The following is a 20,319-nucleotide window of genomic DNA, read 5'->3' on the forward strand; positions in this document are numbered from 1 at the left end:
TGTTTATTCTTTTATGTTTCTCTTAACTCCTATATTTGTACTTCAAAGTTTCTAATCAACTTTGATTTTTTTTTTTTTTTTATCAGGAGTGCTAGGAAGACCTTAATTTTATTAAAGATCCATTCATTGTTTCCCCTCTAGGATTTCACTCAGTTTTATGAGGCAGGTTATTCTTGGGAGTAACCCTATATCTTTTGTCTTCTAGAATATGATATTTTAAACTTTCTGCTCCTTTATCTTGTTTGTTTCTAAATGGTATATAATCCTAATTGTGGTTTTTAATATTTGAATTCTTCCTTTGTGGCTGTTGGCAATATTTTTTCCTTTGATCTGGACAGTTTGAATATTTCTGGGAGTTTTAATTTTGGGTCTTTATTCAGGAGACAAGTTGTTGATTCTATTTGTAGTTGCCCTCTGGTTTTAATATGTTGATGCAGTTTTATGATTTCTTGAATAATGATATCTCAATTCTTGTTTCGATCATTTCCTATTGTTTCATAGTTTTTATTTGGTCTACTCTGATTTTCACAGAGTTTGTTGAGCAATGGTAGACTGCTGTTGGGCTTAGCCACTCTCAACCAGTTTGGAACCTCTGCAGGTTCAGAATTATACAACTGTAGGCTCCCTATTCTGACCTGATTATTTTTCTAACATGACTATGCAGTTTGGACTAGAAACTAGAACTGAGATCCTTTTCTGTTCTTCTTGACTGAGCTACACTGTTGCTAATTGCTTCTGAATTTGCTACTTAGGATGTGGGGCTATACCTTATCTTCAGAATGCTGTCTTGGGGCACATTCTGCTCTGGAAGTGAGTAATAGGTATCAGAGCTTCCAAATGACATCTCTTTCTGTCTGAGTGGATCTGGGACTTGTTCTTATCCTGGAGCATAGCTTCTCCCTTGTGCTAGAGTGCTCCATGTAGCATGCATCTCTTGTGTTTCTTTTTATGCCATTTGGGGTGGAAAAATAACTCACTGTGTGTTTTTCTTAGATTTCTTCAAGTTTTAGAATGATGCATTTTTAAAAATTTGTTTGGAGGAGTTTTGTGAGGGAGCTAGCTATAACTGCTTCCTGCTATTCTACAAGTTGGACTCTGCCTCCTTTCTTTGCTTGATATCTTACAAGTGAATGCAACTTGAAGAAGTCTGTGCTAGGAAATATACTATTCTGTGAAGTCTGTCTTAATTAAATATAGAATTTTTTTTCCCTAGAGAAATTAATGCTTAAGGAAAAGCAAACTTGTTTTATTAAGGTGGTGGTGGGGTTTTTCCTAGTGCAGAAAAATTGTACTCCCTCAATTCAAAAAGGGCTTCTCTTGCCATGGTATGTTGGGTTCTAGTTTTAGGAGACATGGTAACAAAGTATAAATTAAATAACCTGTATCATTTACTCTGCACAGAATGTCCCTGGCAACTTGTTGTATAATTTTTTGCCGAAGGATAGGCACTGCAACAAACCCTCAAAAAAGTGATCTGTCCTGGAAAGATATCCGTAAGTACAGTTATGAGAATGTAGTTATGTTGTTACTACCAGTCCCCAACTTATAAATGTTTGCTTTGTAAGCCAGTGGTTTAGAGATTGGAGTATAGTACAATTTCATATAAAAATAATAGTGTCCAAAGTGATATTCTCACAATAGCTCATTTAACTTTAATATATCTAAATAATGCTATATATCTTAACTTCAATTTCTGATATTCTATTTATGGGAAAAATTATTTTGTATTCAAGTTTGGATGTTCTTCTCAGTGTAGCCTTGACAGGTAAAATGTTTCATGTGTCAGGAAATTGGAGAAAAGGGAAGAGGTTCCCAGGTTTTTTGTAACCTACCACTAATTGTCTTCTCCCAGCCTATCTATTAGTCCAAAGCTGTTGGGACATTTGTGTTCTTCCCCCCCTTTGAAGAGATTCCTTATATTGGGTAGGAGAGTGGCATAGATGACCTATGAAGTTCTTTCTAAGGTTTTATGTTTCTTATTTGAGTATGGATCTGAGAGTATTTAGTGGAATGATGGAAAAGGGAAGATGAGGAATTGCAGGTTGGGTAAAAGTAGAATCTGTAGAAATATTAGACATATGTATTTATTCTATAGAATTATAAATTAGACTGGGTTAAAGATTAGGAACCTGTGTACTGATGATGTCAGTTTGTCCTACTAAAGGAAGATGACAGAAATCCTTATCTATTTAGATCTAATTTTGATAGAAAATTATATACTTCTGTTAGTGTTTAGTCAGGTCTTTGTAAGTATTAATTATCTTTTCTTCTTCTTACAGGAAATATTATAAAATTTACTGGACCACTTATTCTAGGGTAAGTATCTATAATACTTGATTTTACTTGTACTGGAATTTTAAATCATTGTTTTCTATAGAAGTAATTCATAGAAATAATGAGCTTTAATGTATAACTTTTTGATTATATATATATAACATAGATATGCTAAATGATCTTTTAGTTTGTTTGGTTTTTTTTTTTTTTTTGCTGAGGCAATTGAGGTTAAGTGACTTGCCCAGGGTTACACAGCTTGGAAGTGTTAAGTGTCTGAGGCCAGATTTGAACTCAGGTTCTCTTGACTTCAGAGCTGGTCCTCTGTCTTCTGAGCCAGGAAGCTGCCCCAACATAAAGTTTTATTTTATTTTATTTTATTTTATTTTTTGGCATCTTCATTGACTATCTTGATCCTGGAAAATGGGATGTCAGCATAGTCCAGTAGAAAGAATACTGAGTCTGGAGACTGACCCTGTCTTCCTACCTCACTTTTGATAATACATTTATTATCTGGGGCAAATTACCTAACTTGCTTAGGTAGTATTTAGATTCAATGACCGGTGAGGTCCCTTTTCACTTTTGATCTCTGATTCCATGAAGCCAATTGATGTTTGTCTGTCTGCCTAATTTTTCTGGTTTAAGATACATATGGAAATTTAGAAGCAATTCTGAAACAATGGAAGATGTTATTTAAATTCTGAGCCTATTCTGGTTGGACTTTCAAGAGATTCCTGGAACAATTGTAAATCATTCTAAATAGCAGAGATACATTTAGTTCTTAGATATTAACTTAATGTTAAAAAATGTATTTAAATGCCATCTCAAAAATTATACTTTTTTTATGCTGATATACCAAGTTTACATCAGGTTTGTTTTGTTTTGTTTTTTTTTGTTTTGTTATCTTTTTAAGAGGTTCTTTATTTATTACCTATGAAGTTCTGGCCTTGAAGAAGTCTGTGACGCTAGATACTCAAGTAGTTGAAAAGGAAAAATTGAAATCATATATATATTTAGATGCTGTTTCTTTAGATAAAAGAGAAAATCAAGGTAAGTTTATGGGAAAAGTATGTTTGTATTTAAACTACTTTTAAATCAGTATTATAATAGCCTTTCTCTAGCATGTGAAATATCTATTGAGTTAAATTTAGAAACTATTTGAAGGTGAATAATTTTGTTAATAAATTCATTAGGATGATTTATCAGGATTATCTAAACCTTGCTTTCAAGATCTGTGCTAAAAGAGCTCATCATGGTGGTTCTATGTAGTTTAGAACCAAGCAAAACCTCTTTTCCACTTCTAATCTGGAAAAGGTGCAAATTCTACATATGTTAATTTTAGCCAGAAAAGATAGTTTATGTTAGGATGGTGCTTCAGACTGAGAAATCATTGTATTTTGTTTTGTTTTGTTTTGTTTTTCATCCTGGTGTGGAGGTCTAGGAAAAGTTCTCTGCTCATAGGGTGAGGTTAGGCTCGGGAAATGGAACATACTTTGCAGATGCTTTGAGTGTACCAGATTTAAATGAAAGTTCAAAATATATTTTTTGGTGTAAGGAATCTATTAGTAGAAAACTGCTCTTACCCAGGGACATGGAGAACTTAAGATTTGCCCAGCATCAAACAGCCCTTATGTCTCTGAGAGTGTAGTAAGCCCAGTACTTCTTGATTTAGGTTGCTTTTTTTATTCACAATATCTTCTAATATGGTGGAGCCATCTCAAGTAGTCTGGAGAGAGCTGATAGTTAAATTTTCATTGTGAACCTTTGGACACGCCACAGATCAGGGCTTAATTTATTGTCTTGTTGATTGCCTAGACTTTAAGAAGTGATGGAGTAAATTTAATATTTTAGATTAATCTTGTTTAAAAATTTTATGTTTTAAATCTATGAAATAAAACAAGCATTTTCATAACATAATAGAATAAAAGATTGCATGTGAAACTGCAAATCTAATCAAATAAAACCACACAGAATCATCAGAATTTCTATATATTATTGACAAAGCCTAGCAGCAAGAGATAGAAAGAGAAATTCAATTTAAAATAACTGTAGACAAAATAAAATATTTGGGTATCTTAGCAATATTTGCTAAGACAAACCCAGGAACTATATGAACACAATTACAAAACACTTCTCATATAAATAAAGACTGATTGAAAAAATATTAATTGCTCATGGGTAGATATAATGTTCTGTTGTCTCTAAATCATAATCCTTCTCTTGGGGAACTTCTTGAGACAGCCTTCCTTTCACTTCTGTTCCAGTAATCACCAAAATGCAGCCAAGAGTTAAAGTCCTTTATTGTCTCTTTCCAGATCTTCTCTCTAGCTCCCTCTGAATCCAAAGCCTCTAGCCAGCATGAAGGTAGATGTGGGAATGAAATCTTACTCTGAATCTCCTAGAGTGAGACTCTTGCCTCTGAGAGTGTGGAATTGTGGGTTTCCCAGAATTCAATCCTAGATGTGAATCTCCCAGAAGTCCATGAGCAGGCTTTTCCTTTAGACTTGTGAATCTGCTGGACTTGTGAATCCACTGAATCCTCGCTCTGAACCTCCTCAAACTTCCCTGAAGTTCTCCTGGGAAATCTTCTCCTTGACCCAATCTAGACTCCTTCCAGACTGACTGACCCCACTCAATGTTGGCTCCTTATAACCTCCCAGAGAATGGGCTTGTGGGAACTCCTTAAGGAACCAATGAGTGAACTCCTTTAAAGGTGTTAACTCCCTCAAAGGTGTGAACTCCTTTTAAAGGTGTGAACTAAGCACATTACCTTTTCTCAAGTTCTGGCCCATAACATCTGCAAAAATCCTAACAAGTAGGCTGAGCGAATATAATAAAAATGACAATTCTACTTAAATGGTCTATTTATTCAGTGCCATACTAATCAAACTACCAAAAATTTTTAAAAAATAATAACAAAATTCATCTGGAAGAACAAAAGTATTAAGAGAATTGATGGAAAAAAATATGAAGGACAGTGGTCTAGCAGTACCATACCTAAAACAATATTATAAAACAGCAGTCACCAAAACCTTTTCATATTGGCTAAGGAACAGAGTAGTAGGTAAGTGAAATAGGTTAAATACATATTATCAGTGACTATAGTTCTAATATTTAATAAGCCCCAAAATTCTCGCTTCTGGGATAAGAACTGATAGAAAATATGTCAGAAAGTCAGCATAGGACCTATATCTCAAACTATAACAAAATAAGGGCAAAATGGGTACATGATTTGGGCATAAAGGATGATACCATTAGCAAATTAGAAGAGCAAGGAATAATTTACCTATCAGATCTTTGGAGAAAGGAGGAATTTATGACCAAAGAACTATAGAACATTATGAGATGCAAGATGGACAACTTTGATTATCTTGAATTAAAAAGTTTTTGCACAAACAAAACCAACACAAAAGAAGTACAAAGTTGGGGGAAAATCTTTATAGCCAGTGTTTCTGATAGGCCTCATTTCTTTTAAAATATATAAAGAACTATATCAAATTTATAAGAATACAAATCATTCCTCAATTGATAAATGATGAAAGTATGTGAACAGACAATTTTCAGATGATAAAATTAAAGCTATCTATAGTCATATGAAAAATTGCTCCAAATCATTATTGATTAGAGAAATGCAAATTAAGACAACTCTGAGATACTACGTCGCAATTCTCAGATTGGCTAAAATGACAGGAAAAGAAAATGATAAACATTGGAGAGGATGTGTGAAAACTGGGACATTGATGTATTGTTGGTGGAATTGTGAACTGATCCAGCTGTTCTGGAGAGCAATTTTGAAATAAGCCCAAAGGGCCACCAAACTGTGCATATCCTTTGATCTAGCAATGTAATTGCTGGATCTGTATATCCCAAGAAAATCATAAAGGAGGGAAAAAGACCCCACATATGCAAAAATGTTTGTAGCAGCTCTTTTTGTGGTAGCAAAGAATTGGAAAATGAGTAGATGCCCATCATTGGGGAATGGTTGAATAAGTTATGACATATAAAAGTATAATGGGATTATTCTATAAAAAATCATGAATAAGATAATTTTAGAAAGTCCTGGAAAGATTTAAGTGAATTAATGCTGAGCAAAACAATTAGAATCAGAAATACAGTGTACAGAATAACAGCAAAATTGTGTGATGATCAATTGTAAAAGACTTGGTTTTTTACATTTCAGTGATTCAAGATAATCCCAATAAACTTTGGATAGAAAATGCCATCTGCACATAGAGAGACTGTAGAGAATGAATGTAAATCAACACATACCATGTTAACTTTTTTTTCTTTTTCTCTTTTTCTTTTTTTCTCATGGTTTTTCCTTTTTGTTCTGATTTTTCTCTCCCAACAAGATTCATAAAGAAATATGTATTTAAACAATTAATTTATATGTATAACCAGAAAAAAAAGAATATTTAAAATTTTTTAAAAGAATGCAAATCTATTATATACAACTTGTTATTTATTTTAAATATATAATAGTTATCATCTAACTTTCTTTTTTTCTCTCCCCCCCACCAAGAGATGGCTGCTATTAGACACAAGTATGTGTGTGTGTGTGTGTGTGTGTATGTGTTTATACACACATATATAGTTTTAAATATCTATATGGAAAAAAAATGATTTTTCTCTGGATGCAGATAACATCTTCCTTCATTGGACCTTTTTAGTTAATTGGGTATTTATAAATAGAATGACTTGGTCACTCAAAATTGTTCTCAAAATGTGTTGTTGTTACTATTTACAAGAATATTCTTTAAGTTCTGTTCATTTTGTTCTTCATTATTTCCATGTAAGTCTTTCCATGTTTTTTCGAAAATCATCAAGCTTGTCATTTCTCATGGCAGAATAGTATTCTATTATAAATATACATTATAATTTGTTTCGTCATTCCCCAATTGATGGACATCCCCATAATTTCCAGTTCTTTGCTGTCAAAGTTATTCTTAAAATAATATTTCTGGTTATAGTATGTTCTCTTGATTCTGTTCATTTCATTTTTTCGTTATTTTGTGCTGGTCAATCTTTTTTTTTTTTTTTTTTTTTAATCAATGAGCTCATGACATTTATACATTAAGTATTAAGTGTTAAGCAGAATTAAGATTAATCTTAAAAGTATGTTGTGTGTACTCCCTTCTCTGCTTCCCCTTTGGAGAGTTATTAAAACATTTACCCACATACCAAATATACTGCTTTGTTAAAGCATCTTATAATGCTTAAATAAAGTCTAAACAGTTAATTCACATATGGCAGATGAACTGCTTATTCTTTTTTTAATAGTATTTTATTTTTTACAGTTATATGTAAAACAAAATTTTAAAATTCATTAAAAAAAATTTGAGTTCCTAATTTTCTCCTTTCTTCCTTCCCCTCCCCCTTCCCTAAGACAGTAAGCAGTGTAATACAAGTTATATATATGCAATCATGGAAAATATGTTTATATATTACTTATGTTGTGAAATAAGAAATAGATCCAAAAAAAGAAAACCACTAGAAAAACAAAATTAAAATAGGATCCAGTAATCTGTGTTCAGATTCCATCAGTTCTTTCTCTAGATGTGAATAGCAATTTTCATCATGAGTCCTTTGGAGCTGTCTTGGATCATTGTGTTGGGAAGAATAGCTAAGTCATTCATAATTGATCATTGTACAATGTTGCTATTACTGTGCACAGTGTTCTGGTTCTGCTCACTTTGCATTAGTTTATGTAAATCTTTCCAGGTTTTTCTGAAATCAATCTACTTATCATATTTTATAGCCCAGTAGTATTCCATTATATTTATAAACCACAAACTATTGGACATTCCCTCAATTTCCAATTCTTTGCTATCACAAAAAGAACTGCTGTAAGGTTGTGTTTTTTTGTTTTTGTTTTTTTTTTTTTTTTTTTTAATCTCTGGGATACAAATTTAGTAGTAGTATTGCTGACTCAAAGAGTATGCAGTTTGATTGCTCTTTGTATATAGTTCCAAATTGTTGGATTAGTTCACAACTCCACCAGTAGTGCATTAGTATACCAATTTTCCCACATCCTCTCCAACATTTATCATTTTTGCCAATCTCATAGGTGTGAAGTAGTACTTCAGAGTTGTTTTAATTTGTATTTCCCTATTCAGTAGTGATTTAGAGCATATTTTCAAAAGTCTATAGTTAGCTTTGATTTCTTCAAAAACTGCCTGTTCATATTCTTTGATCACTTAACAATTGGAGAATAACTTGTATTCTTATAAATTTGACTCAGTTCTCTACCTTTTTAAAAATAAGTCTTTTTTTTCAGACACATTTGTTATAAAAATTGTTTCCCAGCTTTCTACTTTCCTTGTAATGTTAATTGCATTAGTTTTGTTGTGTAACCCCTTTTCAATTTAATATATTCAAAATTATTTTATTTTTTGTTTGGGCATAAATTCTTACTTTTTCCATAGATCTGACAAGTAGACTATTCTTTGTTCTCCTGATTTGCTTATGGTATTACCCTTTATATCTAAATCATATACCTATTTTGATCTTATCTTGATATACAATATAAGATGTTCGTCTATAGGTAGTATCTGCCATAATGTTTTCTTGTTTTTCCAGTAGTTTTTGTCAAATAGTAAATTCTTATCTCAGAAACTTGGGTGTTTGTGTTTATCTCAAACAGTAGATTACTATGGTTATTTACTACTCTATTGTATACATAATTCATTCCAATAATCCACCACTCTGTTTCTTAGCTAGTACCAGATAGTTTTGATGATTACAGCTCTATGATATAGTTTGAGATCTGATGTGTCCAGGTTACCTTCCTTTGCTTTTTTTTTTGTCATTAATTCCCTTTATGTTCTTGATTTTTTTTTTTCAGATGAATTTTGTTATTATTTTTGGGGGTATTCTGATTGATATGGCACTAAATAAATAAATTAAGGTAAAATTGTCATTTTTATTATATTGGCTTAGTTCATCTATAATGTTCTGTTTCTCTAAATTGTAATCATTCTCTGGGAGGAGGTTTCTTGGGAAGCTTCTGGAGGCAGCCTTAGTTTCAGTTCAGTTCAATAATCCCAAATCCAGCCAGGAATTAAAGTCCTTTACTGTCTCTTTCCAAGTCTTATCTTCTTCACTTGGGGCTCGGCTAGTTTTCTGGAGGCCTTCCTCTTTTCTTGATTTCCTGAGAGCTCTTGTCTGAATCCAAAGGTTTGTCCTTCAGCCTCCAGCCTCTCGGCCTCCCAATGTCTCCAGCCAGCACAAACGTCGAAGTTGGAATGAAATCTTGACTCTTAAGTCCCATAGAGTGGGCTTGTGGATACTCCCTGGGCTTGTGTGGGCTCCTTAAAAGTATGCTCTTTTAAAGGTGTGAATCTCATGGAATTCTAGTAAATACATTACTGAGCTAGAGAACTGTTAAGTAACATGCTTAATTAGATATTATTGTCTCTATCCATTCCAGTGATTTAGCTCTTTGTAAGAATCCTAACTTTTATCCATGAGCAAATAATATCTTTCCAATTCTTTAGATCCAATTTTATTTGTACCAAAAAATATTTTATGATTGTGTTCATATATTTCCTGGGTTTTGTTTGTTTGTTTGTTTGTTTTTGACAGATTCCCAGGTATTTTATGTTGCCTGCAGTTATTTTAAATGGAATTTATCTCTTGCTTCTGGGGCTTATGGATTTTATATATAGAAATACTGATGATTTTTATGGATTTATTTTATATACTACAAATTTGCTAAAGTTGTTAATTCTTTTAAATAGTTTTTTAGTTAATTTTTTAAAGCATACTATCATATTTGCAGAAAATGATAGTTTCATTTCCTCATTGCCTCTTTCTTATTCCTGGAATTTCTTTTTCTTATGGCTATAGCTAATATATATCTAGATAATAATGGTGATAATGGACATCTTAGCTTCATCTCTGATCTTATTGGGAAGGGTTCTAACTTATCTCTATTATAGATAATGCTTGCTGATGGTTTTTGATAGAACTTATCATTTTAAGGCAAGCTCTGTTTATTCCTGTGCTTTCTAGTATTTTTTAATACAAATTAGTGCTGTATTTTAGATGAACTACTTGGTTTTTTTGTTTGTTTGTTTTTTTATTAAAGCTTTTTATTTACAAAACATATGTATGGGAAATTTTTGGTAATCTTCTTTACTGATTTTGCTTAAATTTCACAAGTTAACTCTATAAATTGCAATATAAAATGGATTTCTTTGAGGAAAGCTATTTATAGACTGTGAATCCTGCCTTTGGTATGGAGATTCTCATATTTTTCTCTCTAGATTTTGGAAATCTTACTTTTTAGCCTGTGGCCTTGTGCCTTCTGTGATTCCAATTAGCAGTAATAATAGTTGTATGAAGGAATTAAATCATAAGCTCCTTGAGAACAGTGACTTTGTGTTGTTCGGATAGTGCTTTGTATTATACAGGCATGTAATATATATTTATTGAATAGAAAATCAAGTAAGTTTTAGTCTTTTTTTTATATTAAATGTTTCTTGAAGTATAATTTGTGTTTTTCTTTGTCGTCTTAGAGTTAAACACAATGTTTTGTTAATCTTAAATTCTTATTATTCTCATTAATTGTAATTTTTACTAGCTATAGTTAATAATAATATCTTATTATTACAAATAAAATTTCAAAAGTGCTTAATTTTTATTAAATTTGTAATTAACTTCATTCAGGTATTACATACCAGGCAAGGAAAGAACTTCACAAAGCATTAAGAAAAGTATTGGCAACATCAGCCAAATTATTCCGGAATCCTTTTGATGGTATGTGCTTAATACTCAATTCTATAATGTTAATTTTATTAGTTTTTCTTAACTTTTTGAAAGAAATATTTGAAAAATTATTTGGTTAACATTTTTGGGATATTGTATCTAATTTTCAGAATCTGAAGTTTTATTAATACAAATAATTGAAAATTGCTAATAATACTCTGTTGTGGAAAATATTTTCACAGCTGTAAGCCAAACTGAGGTGAAAAGCTCCATGAATAGCATTCCTATATCTCTGACAAACTTCTCAACTTAGTTGTTGAGACAGCCATATCAACAATGGACTTTCTCCAAGGAGAAGGATAATGGTTTAATAGCTTCATAGGCTTCCCCTTGCCTAATTCTAATTTTCAAAGAGTTATTTTCACTTTTTGAGACTCTATACCTACTTTTCTAATTGATTAACTTTTTTTCATAATCATCATTTTTCTTGGTTGGTTTTAATTTTTTTCTTTAGTTTTTTCTCAATGTCACTCATTTACTTTTTAAATTCTTTTTTGAGTTCTTCTATAAAATCTCTCTGGGCAGAGAAACCATTTCCTGTTACTCTTTGGGGTAGAAGCTTTTCTTTTACTAGTGTCCTCCTTTGAAGATGAATCCCAGTCTTCCCTGTTCCCATGAAATGTTTCAATGGTAGAATTTTTTCTTCTTTGCCAGGTCTCTCTCTCTCTCTCTCTCTCTCTCTCTCTCTCTCTCTCTCTCTCTCTCTCTCTCTCTCTCTCTCTCTCTCTCTCTCTCTCTCTCTCTCTCTCTCTCTCTCTCTCTCTCTCTTTTTTTTTTTTTTTTTTTTTTTTAAATAAGAGGTATTATACTATTTCAAAGTCCAATTCTTTTCATACAGCAAAATAACTGTTTGGACGTGTGTGTGTGTGTATGTATTCTATTTAATTTATATTTTAACATATATTGGTCAATCTGCCTTGGGGGGGGAGGGGAAAAATTAGAACAAAAGGCTTGGCAATTGTCATTGCTGTAAAATTATAAAATTACCCATGCATATATCTTGTTAAAAAAAAAAAAAGAGGTATTAGTGTAAGCACCTCTAATCATGGGGTGGAGGGATGGTGTCTTAAGCTTCCCTTCAGCTTTCCATTATGATCAAGAACCCCACACCAAGAGCTCCGCCCTCCTGTAAGTGCCCCTACCCCACTCACTGCCTCTGCACTTACCAAGTGCTGGTTCCTTAGCTTCTCAGCAGCATAGGTAGGCCTTGCATTTCCAATCAGCAGAGGCTCCCTCAGTCTTCCCCAACTCAAACCCCCACTTGATAAACTGTCCAGGAGATTAAAGTCTATGGTTCCTTCTAAAGCTCTGGACAGATCTAGCTAGTCCCAGAGATCCCCACTTGATTTTTCTCCATAGCTAATTTGGAGATGTTTGCACTTTGGACAGATTAATCCCAGCTGTGGTGTCTTCAGATCTTGTTGGGTTGTATTGAGGAGGACTCTAGTTCTGCCCCAAGCCTTCTTGCTTTTTCATCAATCTGTGTTTGCTATGAGGCGCAAATTTATTATTTTTTTTTTTTTGGTGGGGGAAATTGGGGAAGCTTGAAATTTACCAACCTACTCCTAGAATCCTCTCCTAAAGGTTCTTTTTAAAAATGTGGTACTCAGCAATGTCTTACATCCCTGTGTGATGATAGACAAATGTATGCTGATGATGTAGTGGCATGCTAAAATCATCAATGAACTTATATGTTTTTATGCATTTTTAAAATTTTTGCCCACATTAAATGTGACCTAGTACTATTTTATAATGCATACCAAATTGAATTTTGCATTATTCCAACTCACCTTAATAGCGACTTACTTCTATAAAATCTTCTGACATTCAAAACCTTTCATTAGCTGATCTTTCCAGTCTTCTTATACTTAACTCTCCTCTAAATAATGTGCAATCTAGTAACACTGACCTCCAACCCATTTTTCTATTTTCACCACAAATGAATGCTTCAGCTAAAATGGATCAAAGTTCACTGCCCCCAGAACATATTTCATCCTATTTGGCTTTTTTATCTTTGTTCACACACTTCTGTGAACCTGGAATGCCCTCTTCCCAAATTTCTACCAATTCATCAAAGTCTAAATTGGGTTCTGCCTTGCTACATGAATTATTCCCTGATCTCCTCTGCTAGAAGTCAACTTATCTGATTCATAATGCCTTATAACTTACTCTTGCTTTTATCTTATAATTTATATTTTATTTATGATGAGGACATGGTAGCTGAATATTCTGAAGTTTAGAAGTTTGTCTTTTTCCCTATTAGTTTGTTCTATAATAATAAAAATATCCGTTCATATTTAGAAAATGCTTTTAGATTTTAAAAAATATACCTTCACAAGAACACTGTAAGGTTGGTAATACAATTATTATTTTATAGATAAGCATACTACAAGTTATAGTTAAATAGATTGTTCTTGGTTGCATTGCTATTAAATGGAAGAGCTAAAACTGGCACAAGTCTCCTGATTTTAACTCCAAATATAATGCTGGAGAAACTGAAGCAAGACAGAGATTGGTTTTTAATCATTTTAATGTGAAGAGTTTAGTCTAGCTGAGGCCAGCTGACTGCATGGGACTCTTGTCTCAAAGCATTCAGCAGTAAGCAACTAATTCAAGAGATTTTTATAGTTTAGGGTAACAAAGGCAGATAAGGGGAGGGGGACTGGGATACTGGACAAGCCATAGTTCCTGGAAAGGATCAAAAGAAGAGTGAGGTAAAGACCCTGGGTGAGTGGACAAGATTAGATGGTTGGGGGCAAGAGATAGCAAGGTGAGGAGTAATACTCAAAGAGGAGGAATTATCCCTGGGGGTATTTGAGTTAAGGCACGGGGAGTTTTATGATTCAGTGGAATGTAAAGTGGCCAGAGCTTCGAGGTTCTAATTCTCTGAGTCTTAATGGCCAGGAATGGTGGGAAGGTAGCCATAATTTTATTCAGGGCATAACATAATTCAGGGAAACTGAGGCATTACACAAGAATGTGTTCTAAAGTAAAAAGAGCCTAAACTGAAATCAGGAACAATATGTGTTGACATTCTTTCTCTATTAATAGTTGTTTGTCCTAAGCAAATCCCTTAATTTTTCTGAGCTTGTGTTTCCTAATTAGTAAAATGGTAATTATATTTGTCAGAAGTATACATTATCAACTATGATAAAATGAGATTATGCAAAGCATATAGCAAACTTTAAAATTGTTATTTTACTGTAGTACCTCCTTGAAGATAAGGATTGTGTTTTGATCTTTTCTCCTTGCCTAGGATGATGCATTGATATAGTAATAACCTAATAAACCTTTTAATTAATGAAATGTGTTTACTACAACAAATGCTCAGTGGATATGTAGAATGCTGAAACTTTTCGTCAGTGATATTAAAGTCAGTAATTCTTGTGAAGACAATATTTTTGATACTACAAAAATACAAAATATTTTTACCTTTGGAAATTAGTATATGTTAGTACTGGACAGGTAGTTGGCACAATGGATATAGTGCTGGGACTAGAGTCAGCAAGCCTCATTTTCATGATTTCAAATTTGGCCTCAAATATTTGTCAGCTGTGTAATTCTGGCAAGCTACTTAACCTTGTTTCCTCAGTTTCCTTATATGTAAAATGAAATGGAGAAGGAAATGGTAAACCACTCCAGTATTTTTGGCAAGAAAACCCCAAATGGGGTTGTGAAGAGTCAGGCACGACTGAAAAACAACTCAACAGGATACATAAGGACTACTTTTAATTAAAAAGTAAATGTATATTCTTGAATTGAGGAAGTCCTTCAAAACCTTTTATTTTTAATATTTATAGATTAATTTTTTTTTCTAAGAAAGTATTAAAAAAAATGTTTTCTGATTCCTTACCTCTTATTCTATTTTTGTTTTGCAAAGACCACTTTAGTACAGTTGATTTAGAAGATCATGAATATGGCTTGTGGCTGTTGCTGAAGAAGAGCAAATCAGATGACAAAATGGCTCGATTGCAAGCAGTGAAAGAGATGGCAGCAAACCATTATTGGCATGGTAACATCTCCTTAAAGACCTTTGCCTTTGAAAAGATGGCAGTGTTATCTACATTTTTACACAGATTTTATAAAAAAAACAACAGGAGGGATTAATAGTTAAGGAAGAAAAAAGAGTTTGGGTGCTTTATTCTTCATTTAAAAAAAAACATACTTAAGTGTTAGAATTAAAAATATTAGAAAATGTGAATATTTACTCTCCATTATAAATGGAATATTTTCAGACTGGCTTTTTCTATGATGAAAACTCTTGATTTTGCTTGTTAATACTTGATGCTGCCATTTCCTTAAGTTGAAAGTCATTAACTTGTTTCAGTATAAGATCTAGATTTTGTGGCTCAGTGTATGTAAAGATACGTGTTTTGTTTTCTGTTTTTAAACTCTGTTCGACAGAGTTTGAATTCAAAACTATTATCACCTTTCTAATTTTAGCAGAAAGAGCTAATGGGCAGGGGGAGGGGGCATAAAATAACTAAAAAAAGTTAACATGCAAAAAAGCTTTCTTATAGAAGAAAAAGAAACAGTTATTCTCTGGACAACATAATGTTACTGTTTCTTTACCTTCTCATTTCTGCTCTGAGAAAGAAGAAGAAGAAAATCCTAAAGCAGACTTCTCCCTAATTAGCTTGAATATTCTAGTCAGGGAGACTAGAATCACCTTTGATTCAGGCCTGAGATACTTTGATATACTTTGATCCTCAATAGTATTGAAAATTGATGACAGAGCCAAGAAGTGTTGTAAGATCATAGGCTGTTGACCTAGAAAAGATGTTAAAGATCATTTTGTCCACCAAATACTTTACAAGTGAATGACAGAGAGGAGATAAGACTTATTATATAGGTGCCAAATGGGAGAACCAGAGACTTGAACCCAAGGCCCCTGACTCCAAAACCTGTATTTGATTTCAGGCTAAGATTTTGTTAGCTGACTTTTAAAAATAGAAGATTATTATGAAAAGTACTGAATTGCATCCTACGTTATTTCTTCTGAATAACTAACTGCTTTAAAAGCTGTTTCTTCCTTATTGTTTGAATGTGATTTTTTCAGTTGTTGGTTGAAGGGTTTTTTTTCCCCCAGAGGTAAAATTCAAAGTGATACTGTCAAATGAAGTGGAAGCACTCAAAAAGTCACCATTTCTCATCTTCTGAATTTTATGTTTATTCTAAATTTAAAATATATTTAGGTGTATGCCTGTTGGTAGGTATATTTTGTATTAACTATGAAATAAATCATTACTTTTTAGGTCTTAGTATTAAAGATGTAGATGTATTTAAATAGTTTTAAATGAATTCATGTAACATTTTATAATTTTCTAAATGTTTTCACATACATTATTTTGTCAATCTGTACAGCCACTAATAGACTAATTTAGGACACTTGATATGCTTTTACCATAGATTACCAGTATAGGACAATTGCTCAAGCCTGTGATGTGAGGACAGTCATTGGCTTGGCCCGAAGCAAGGAAACAGATCTTCGATTTTTTCTACCACCACCTCATTTGCCAGAAGTAAAAGAAGTAAGTTTAAAAAAGGAAATCTGGAACATAGAAAATTAGCTTAGTATGTTAACTTATATTTTAAATATATTAAATTGAAACTGAAAATAAAGATTTTAGAAAACCACTATTGACTTGACTATATTTGAAATTTTACAGTTTCAACATGAATATGAGGATAGGATACAATCCAATGCATCAAATATTAATGCTTACTATTTATACAAGACACTAGGGATACAAAGGCAGAACTTAGAACAAGAATATTTTTTGAGGGTGCATTAAGTATAAAAGTAATATTCCCCTCAATAAAAGGACTCAATCTATTTGGTAGGCATTTTCTTTTCATATTTTATTCTCCTCTGGTTACTGTGTGCCACTACTGCAGTCTTTTGAGTTAAACTTCAAAAAGTATCAGAATCTTCTTTGAAAATGATCTTACTTCTTTGGATTTCAATGCAAAGCAGAATTTTAAACAGATTTTATTATAAGTATATTAACTTATCAACATAACAATTCAGGTAAACATACTAATTGAGGAATGAAATCTTACATAAAAGCATTAGTATTTAATGACATAGAAGTAGATCAATTTACAAGCAAATTGATTTTGATTTGTGGCCTTTTTAAGGTCTGTGTGGAATTCTAGTATCTTTGTCTTTATTATTATTATTATTATTATTATTATTATTATTATTATTATTATTATTTTTAAAGTAGTATTTTAGACATATTTCCTGATTTCCTGTCTATTTCCAGGACATACATGAAAAGAATAGAAGACTGTTGGAAATCTTTAAATTTCCTATTATTTAGGTGGCATAGAAAAGAATATATTGGAATTGAGAAAATAGGACATATTAATGAGTGCCAGAAAACAATAGATCAATCAACTTATTTAGAAGTAGGCTGACTTTGTTTCAAGATAAAATGAAGTACAAATCTAGAACTAAAACTCTTTTTTTTTTTTTAGTTCAATTCTTTTTTTAAATTTTATAATTATAATTTTTTTTGACAGTACATATGCATAGGTAATTTTTTTACAACATTATTCTTTGTACTCCCTTCTGTTCCGAATTTTTCCCCTCCTTCCCTCCACCCCCTCCCCTAGATGGAAGGCATTCCCATACATATGAAATATGTTATAGTATATCCTAGGTACAATATATATGTGCAGAAGTGAATTTTGTTGTTGTTGTTGTTGTTGCAAAGGAAGAATTGGATTCAGAAGGCAAAAATATTCTGGGAAGAAAAACAAAAAATGCTAACAGTTTACACTCATTTCCCAGTGTTCTTTTCTGGGTGTAGCTGATTCTGTCCATCATTGATCGATTGGAATTGGATTAGCTCTTCTCTATGTTGAAGATATCCACTTCTATCAGAATACATCCTCATATAGTATCATTGTTGAAGTGTATAATGATCCCCTAGTTCTGCTCAGTTCACTCAGCATCAGTTGATGTAAGTCTCTCCAAGCCTCTCTGTATTCATCCTGTTGGTCATTTCTTACAGAAAAATAATATTCCATAACATTCATATACCATAATTTACCCAACCATTCTCCAATTCATTTTCCAGTTTCTAGCCACTACAAAAAGGGCTGCCACAAACATTTTGGCACATACAGGTCCCTTTCCCTTCTTTGAACTAAAACTCTTATAACAAGTGTGCAGATTAAAGCAAAACAAACTCCGGTATTGGCCACTTCCAAAAAAAAGTATGTCTCAATCTGCACCCTAAGTCCAGTAGGTGGGTAGCATATATTCTCTGGAATCATGGTGGTTTGTTATGTTCATTTTTAAAACTAGTCTGTCCTCACTGTCCTATTATATGTAAATTCCTTGAAAATAGAGCTTTCATTTTTATTACTATCTTCAGCATTGCCCAATATCTTATATGTGGTAGACACTTAATATTTATTTAATTGAATTGAGTTTCCATTGGTACCACCTTATTAGTTCTCATTATTATCCACCCAGGATTATTGAAATAGATAACATCCTTCCCTCCATGGCCCTTCTCCCTCTAATCCATCCTTAATCCTGCTTCAGATGTCTGGCTCACAGATCTATTTGTGTTAGTTCTCTGCTCAGAAATCTTCAGTGACTTCATGCTGTATATAAAACTTGAATTCCTTGAAATTAAACTTTCTTAGACTCTTTAAGAGGGATTGTCTTAGAGCTCTATTGTTTCATTTACTTCAGACTCTTGGAAAAAAAAATAAAGGGAAGAAAATGTAGTATCAGAGAACACAACTTTTAGAAGTACAAGACCTGGGTTCTTGTCATTTAAACCAAATTAGGCATCCACTATTTTCAAGCCACAGTTCTTGGCATTAGGGAAACAAAGATAGAAGAAAAGCAATCCTTGCCTTCATGAAGTTCATGTTACTGGGAGAATAAAACTTGTAGATTCATAAATAAATAACTATAATAAATAATATATAATATAATAATGTGATATATATATATAATATAATAATAAATAAAACTTGTAGATTCATAAATAAGGAGAATTTGGGGAGAGGATATAACATCTAGGAAAATTGGAAAAAAAAGAATCAAGAAGGAGAAACCTAGACTTAAGGATGAAAACATGATAGGGATTCTGAAAGATAAAATGATACTCTGACATTAAGTCCTTGGGCTCGACTGGGCTTTTGCTTAGACCATCCTCCACACTTTATTAGATCCTTCTCTTATTGTTACTCTAGATCTCTTTTGCCCTTTGTAGCTCAACTCCTTGAAAAGGCCATCTATAATAGATCTCTACTTTCTCTCTTCTCTTTTCTTAATCCATTACAATCTGGTTTCTGACCTCATTCCTCCACCAAAACTGTTCTCTCCAAGATTAACAGTGATCCGGCAACAACATGATTGTATAATGATCAATTCTGGTGGACATGGCTCTCCTCAACAATGAAATGATTCAAACCAGTTTCAATTGTTCAGTGATAAAGAAAGCCATCTACACCCAAAGAGAGGGTGGGAACTGAGTGGTTCACAACAGCATTTTTACTCTTTTTGTTGTTGTTTGCTTGCATTTTATTTTGTTTATATATATATAATTATGCATTATATAATATGCATGTATTGGATTTAATATATATTTCTACCATGTTTAACATATATTGGAATACTTGCCATCTAAGGGAGGGCAGGGAGAAAGGGGGGGATTGGAACACAGGGCTTTGCAAAGGCTAATGTTGAAGAATTGTCCATGCATGTGTTTTGAAAAATAAAAAGCTTTAGTTAAAAAAAAAATTATAGTGATCTTTTAATTGCCAAATCTAATAGCCTTTTCCAGTTCTCATTCTCCTCAACTTCTCTGCAGCCTTTAATACTATTCATCATTTTCTTCTCCTTAATACTGTGTTTTTTCTCTAGTTTTTTTTTTTTTTTTATTAATTTTATAATAACATTTTTTTTTTGACAGTACATATGCATGGGTAATTTTTTACAACATTATCCCTTGCACTCCCTTCTGTTCCGAATTTTACCCTCCTTCCCTCCACCCCCTCCCCTAGATGGAAGGCATTCCCATACATATTAAATATGTTATAGTGTATCCTAGATATGTGTGCAGAACTGAATTTTTTGTTGTTGTTGTTGTTGCAAAGAAAGAATTAGATGCAGAAAGTAAAAATAACTTGGGAGGAAAAACAAAAATGCAAACAGTTTACACTCATTTCCCAGTGTTCCTTTTCTGGGTGTAGCTGATTCTGTCCGTCATTGATCAATTGCAACTGAATTAGAGCTTCTCGTTGTCG

The 20,319-nt window shown here is 32.6% G+C and overlaps 1 protein-coding gene across 3 annotated transcripts in view; it reads left to right on the forward strand.

Moving 5' to 3' along the window:
- The window catches only part of SERAC1 (serine active site containing 1), a 94,458-nt gene that overhangs the window by 3,601 nt on the left and 70,538 nt on the right, over positions 1 to 20,319 (forward strand). For all 3 annotated transcript variants that reach the window (XR_012489152.1, XM_074309433.1, XM_074309434.1), the window contains exons 2-7: positions 1,402 to 1,493; positions 2,280 to 2,316; positions 3,185 to 3,321; positions 10,942 to 11,031; positions 14,921 to 15,052; positions 16,450 to 16,571. Coding sequence is in view for 2 of the 3 variants with exons in the window: in XM_074309433.1 (XP_074165534.1) it covers positions 1,403 to 1,493; positions 2,280 to 2,316; positions 3,185 to 3,321; positions 10,942 to 11,031; positions 14,921 to 15,052; positions 16,450 to 16,571 (609 nt within the window). In the remaining variant the exon portion in view is untranslated. The remainder of the gene's footprint in view (positions 1 to 1,401; positions 1,494 to 2,279; positions 2,317 to 3,184; positions 3,322 to 10,941; positions 11,032 to 14,920; positions 15,053 to 16,449; positions 16,572 to 20,319) is intronic.

Source organism: Sminthopsis crassicaudata, chromosome 4 (genome assembly GCF_048593235.1).
Source record: "Sminthopsis crassicaudata isolate SCR6 chromosome 4, ASM4859323v1, whole genome shotgun sequence".
Lineage (NCBI taxonomy): Eukaryota > Metazoa > Chordata > Mammalia > Dasyuromorphia > Dasyuridae > Sminthopsis > Sminthopsis crassicaudata.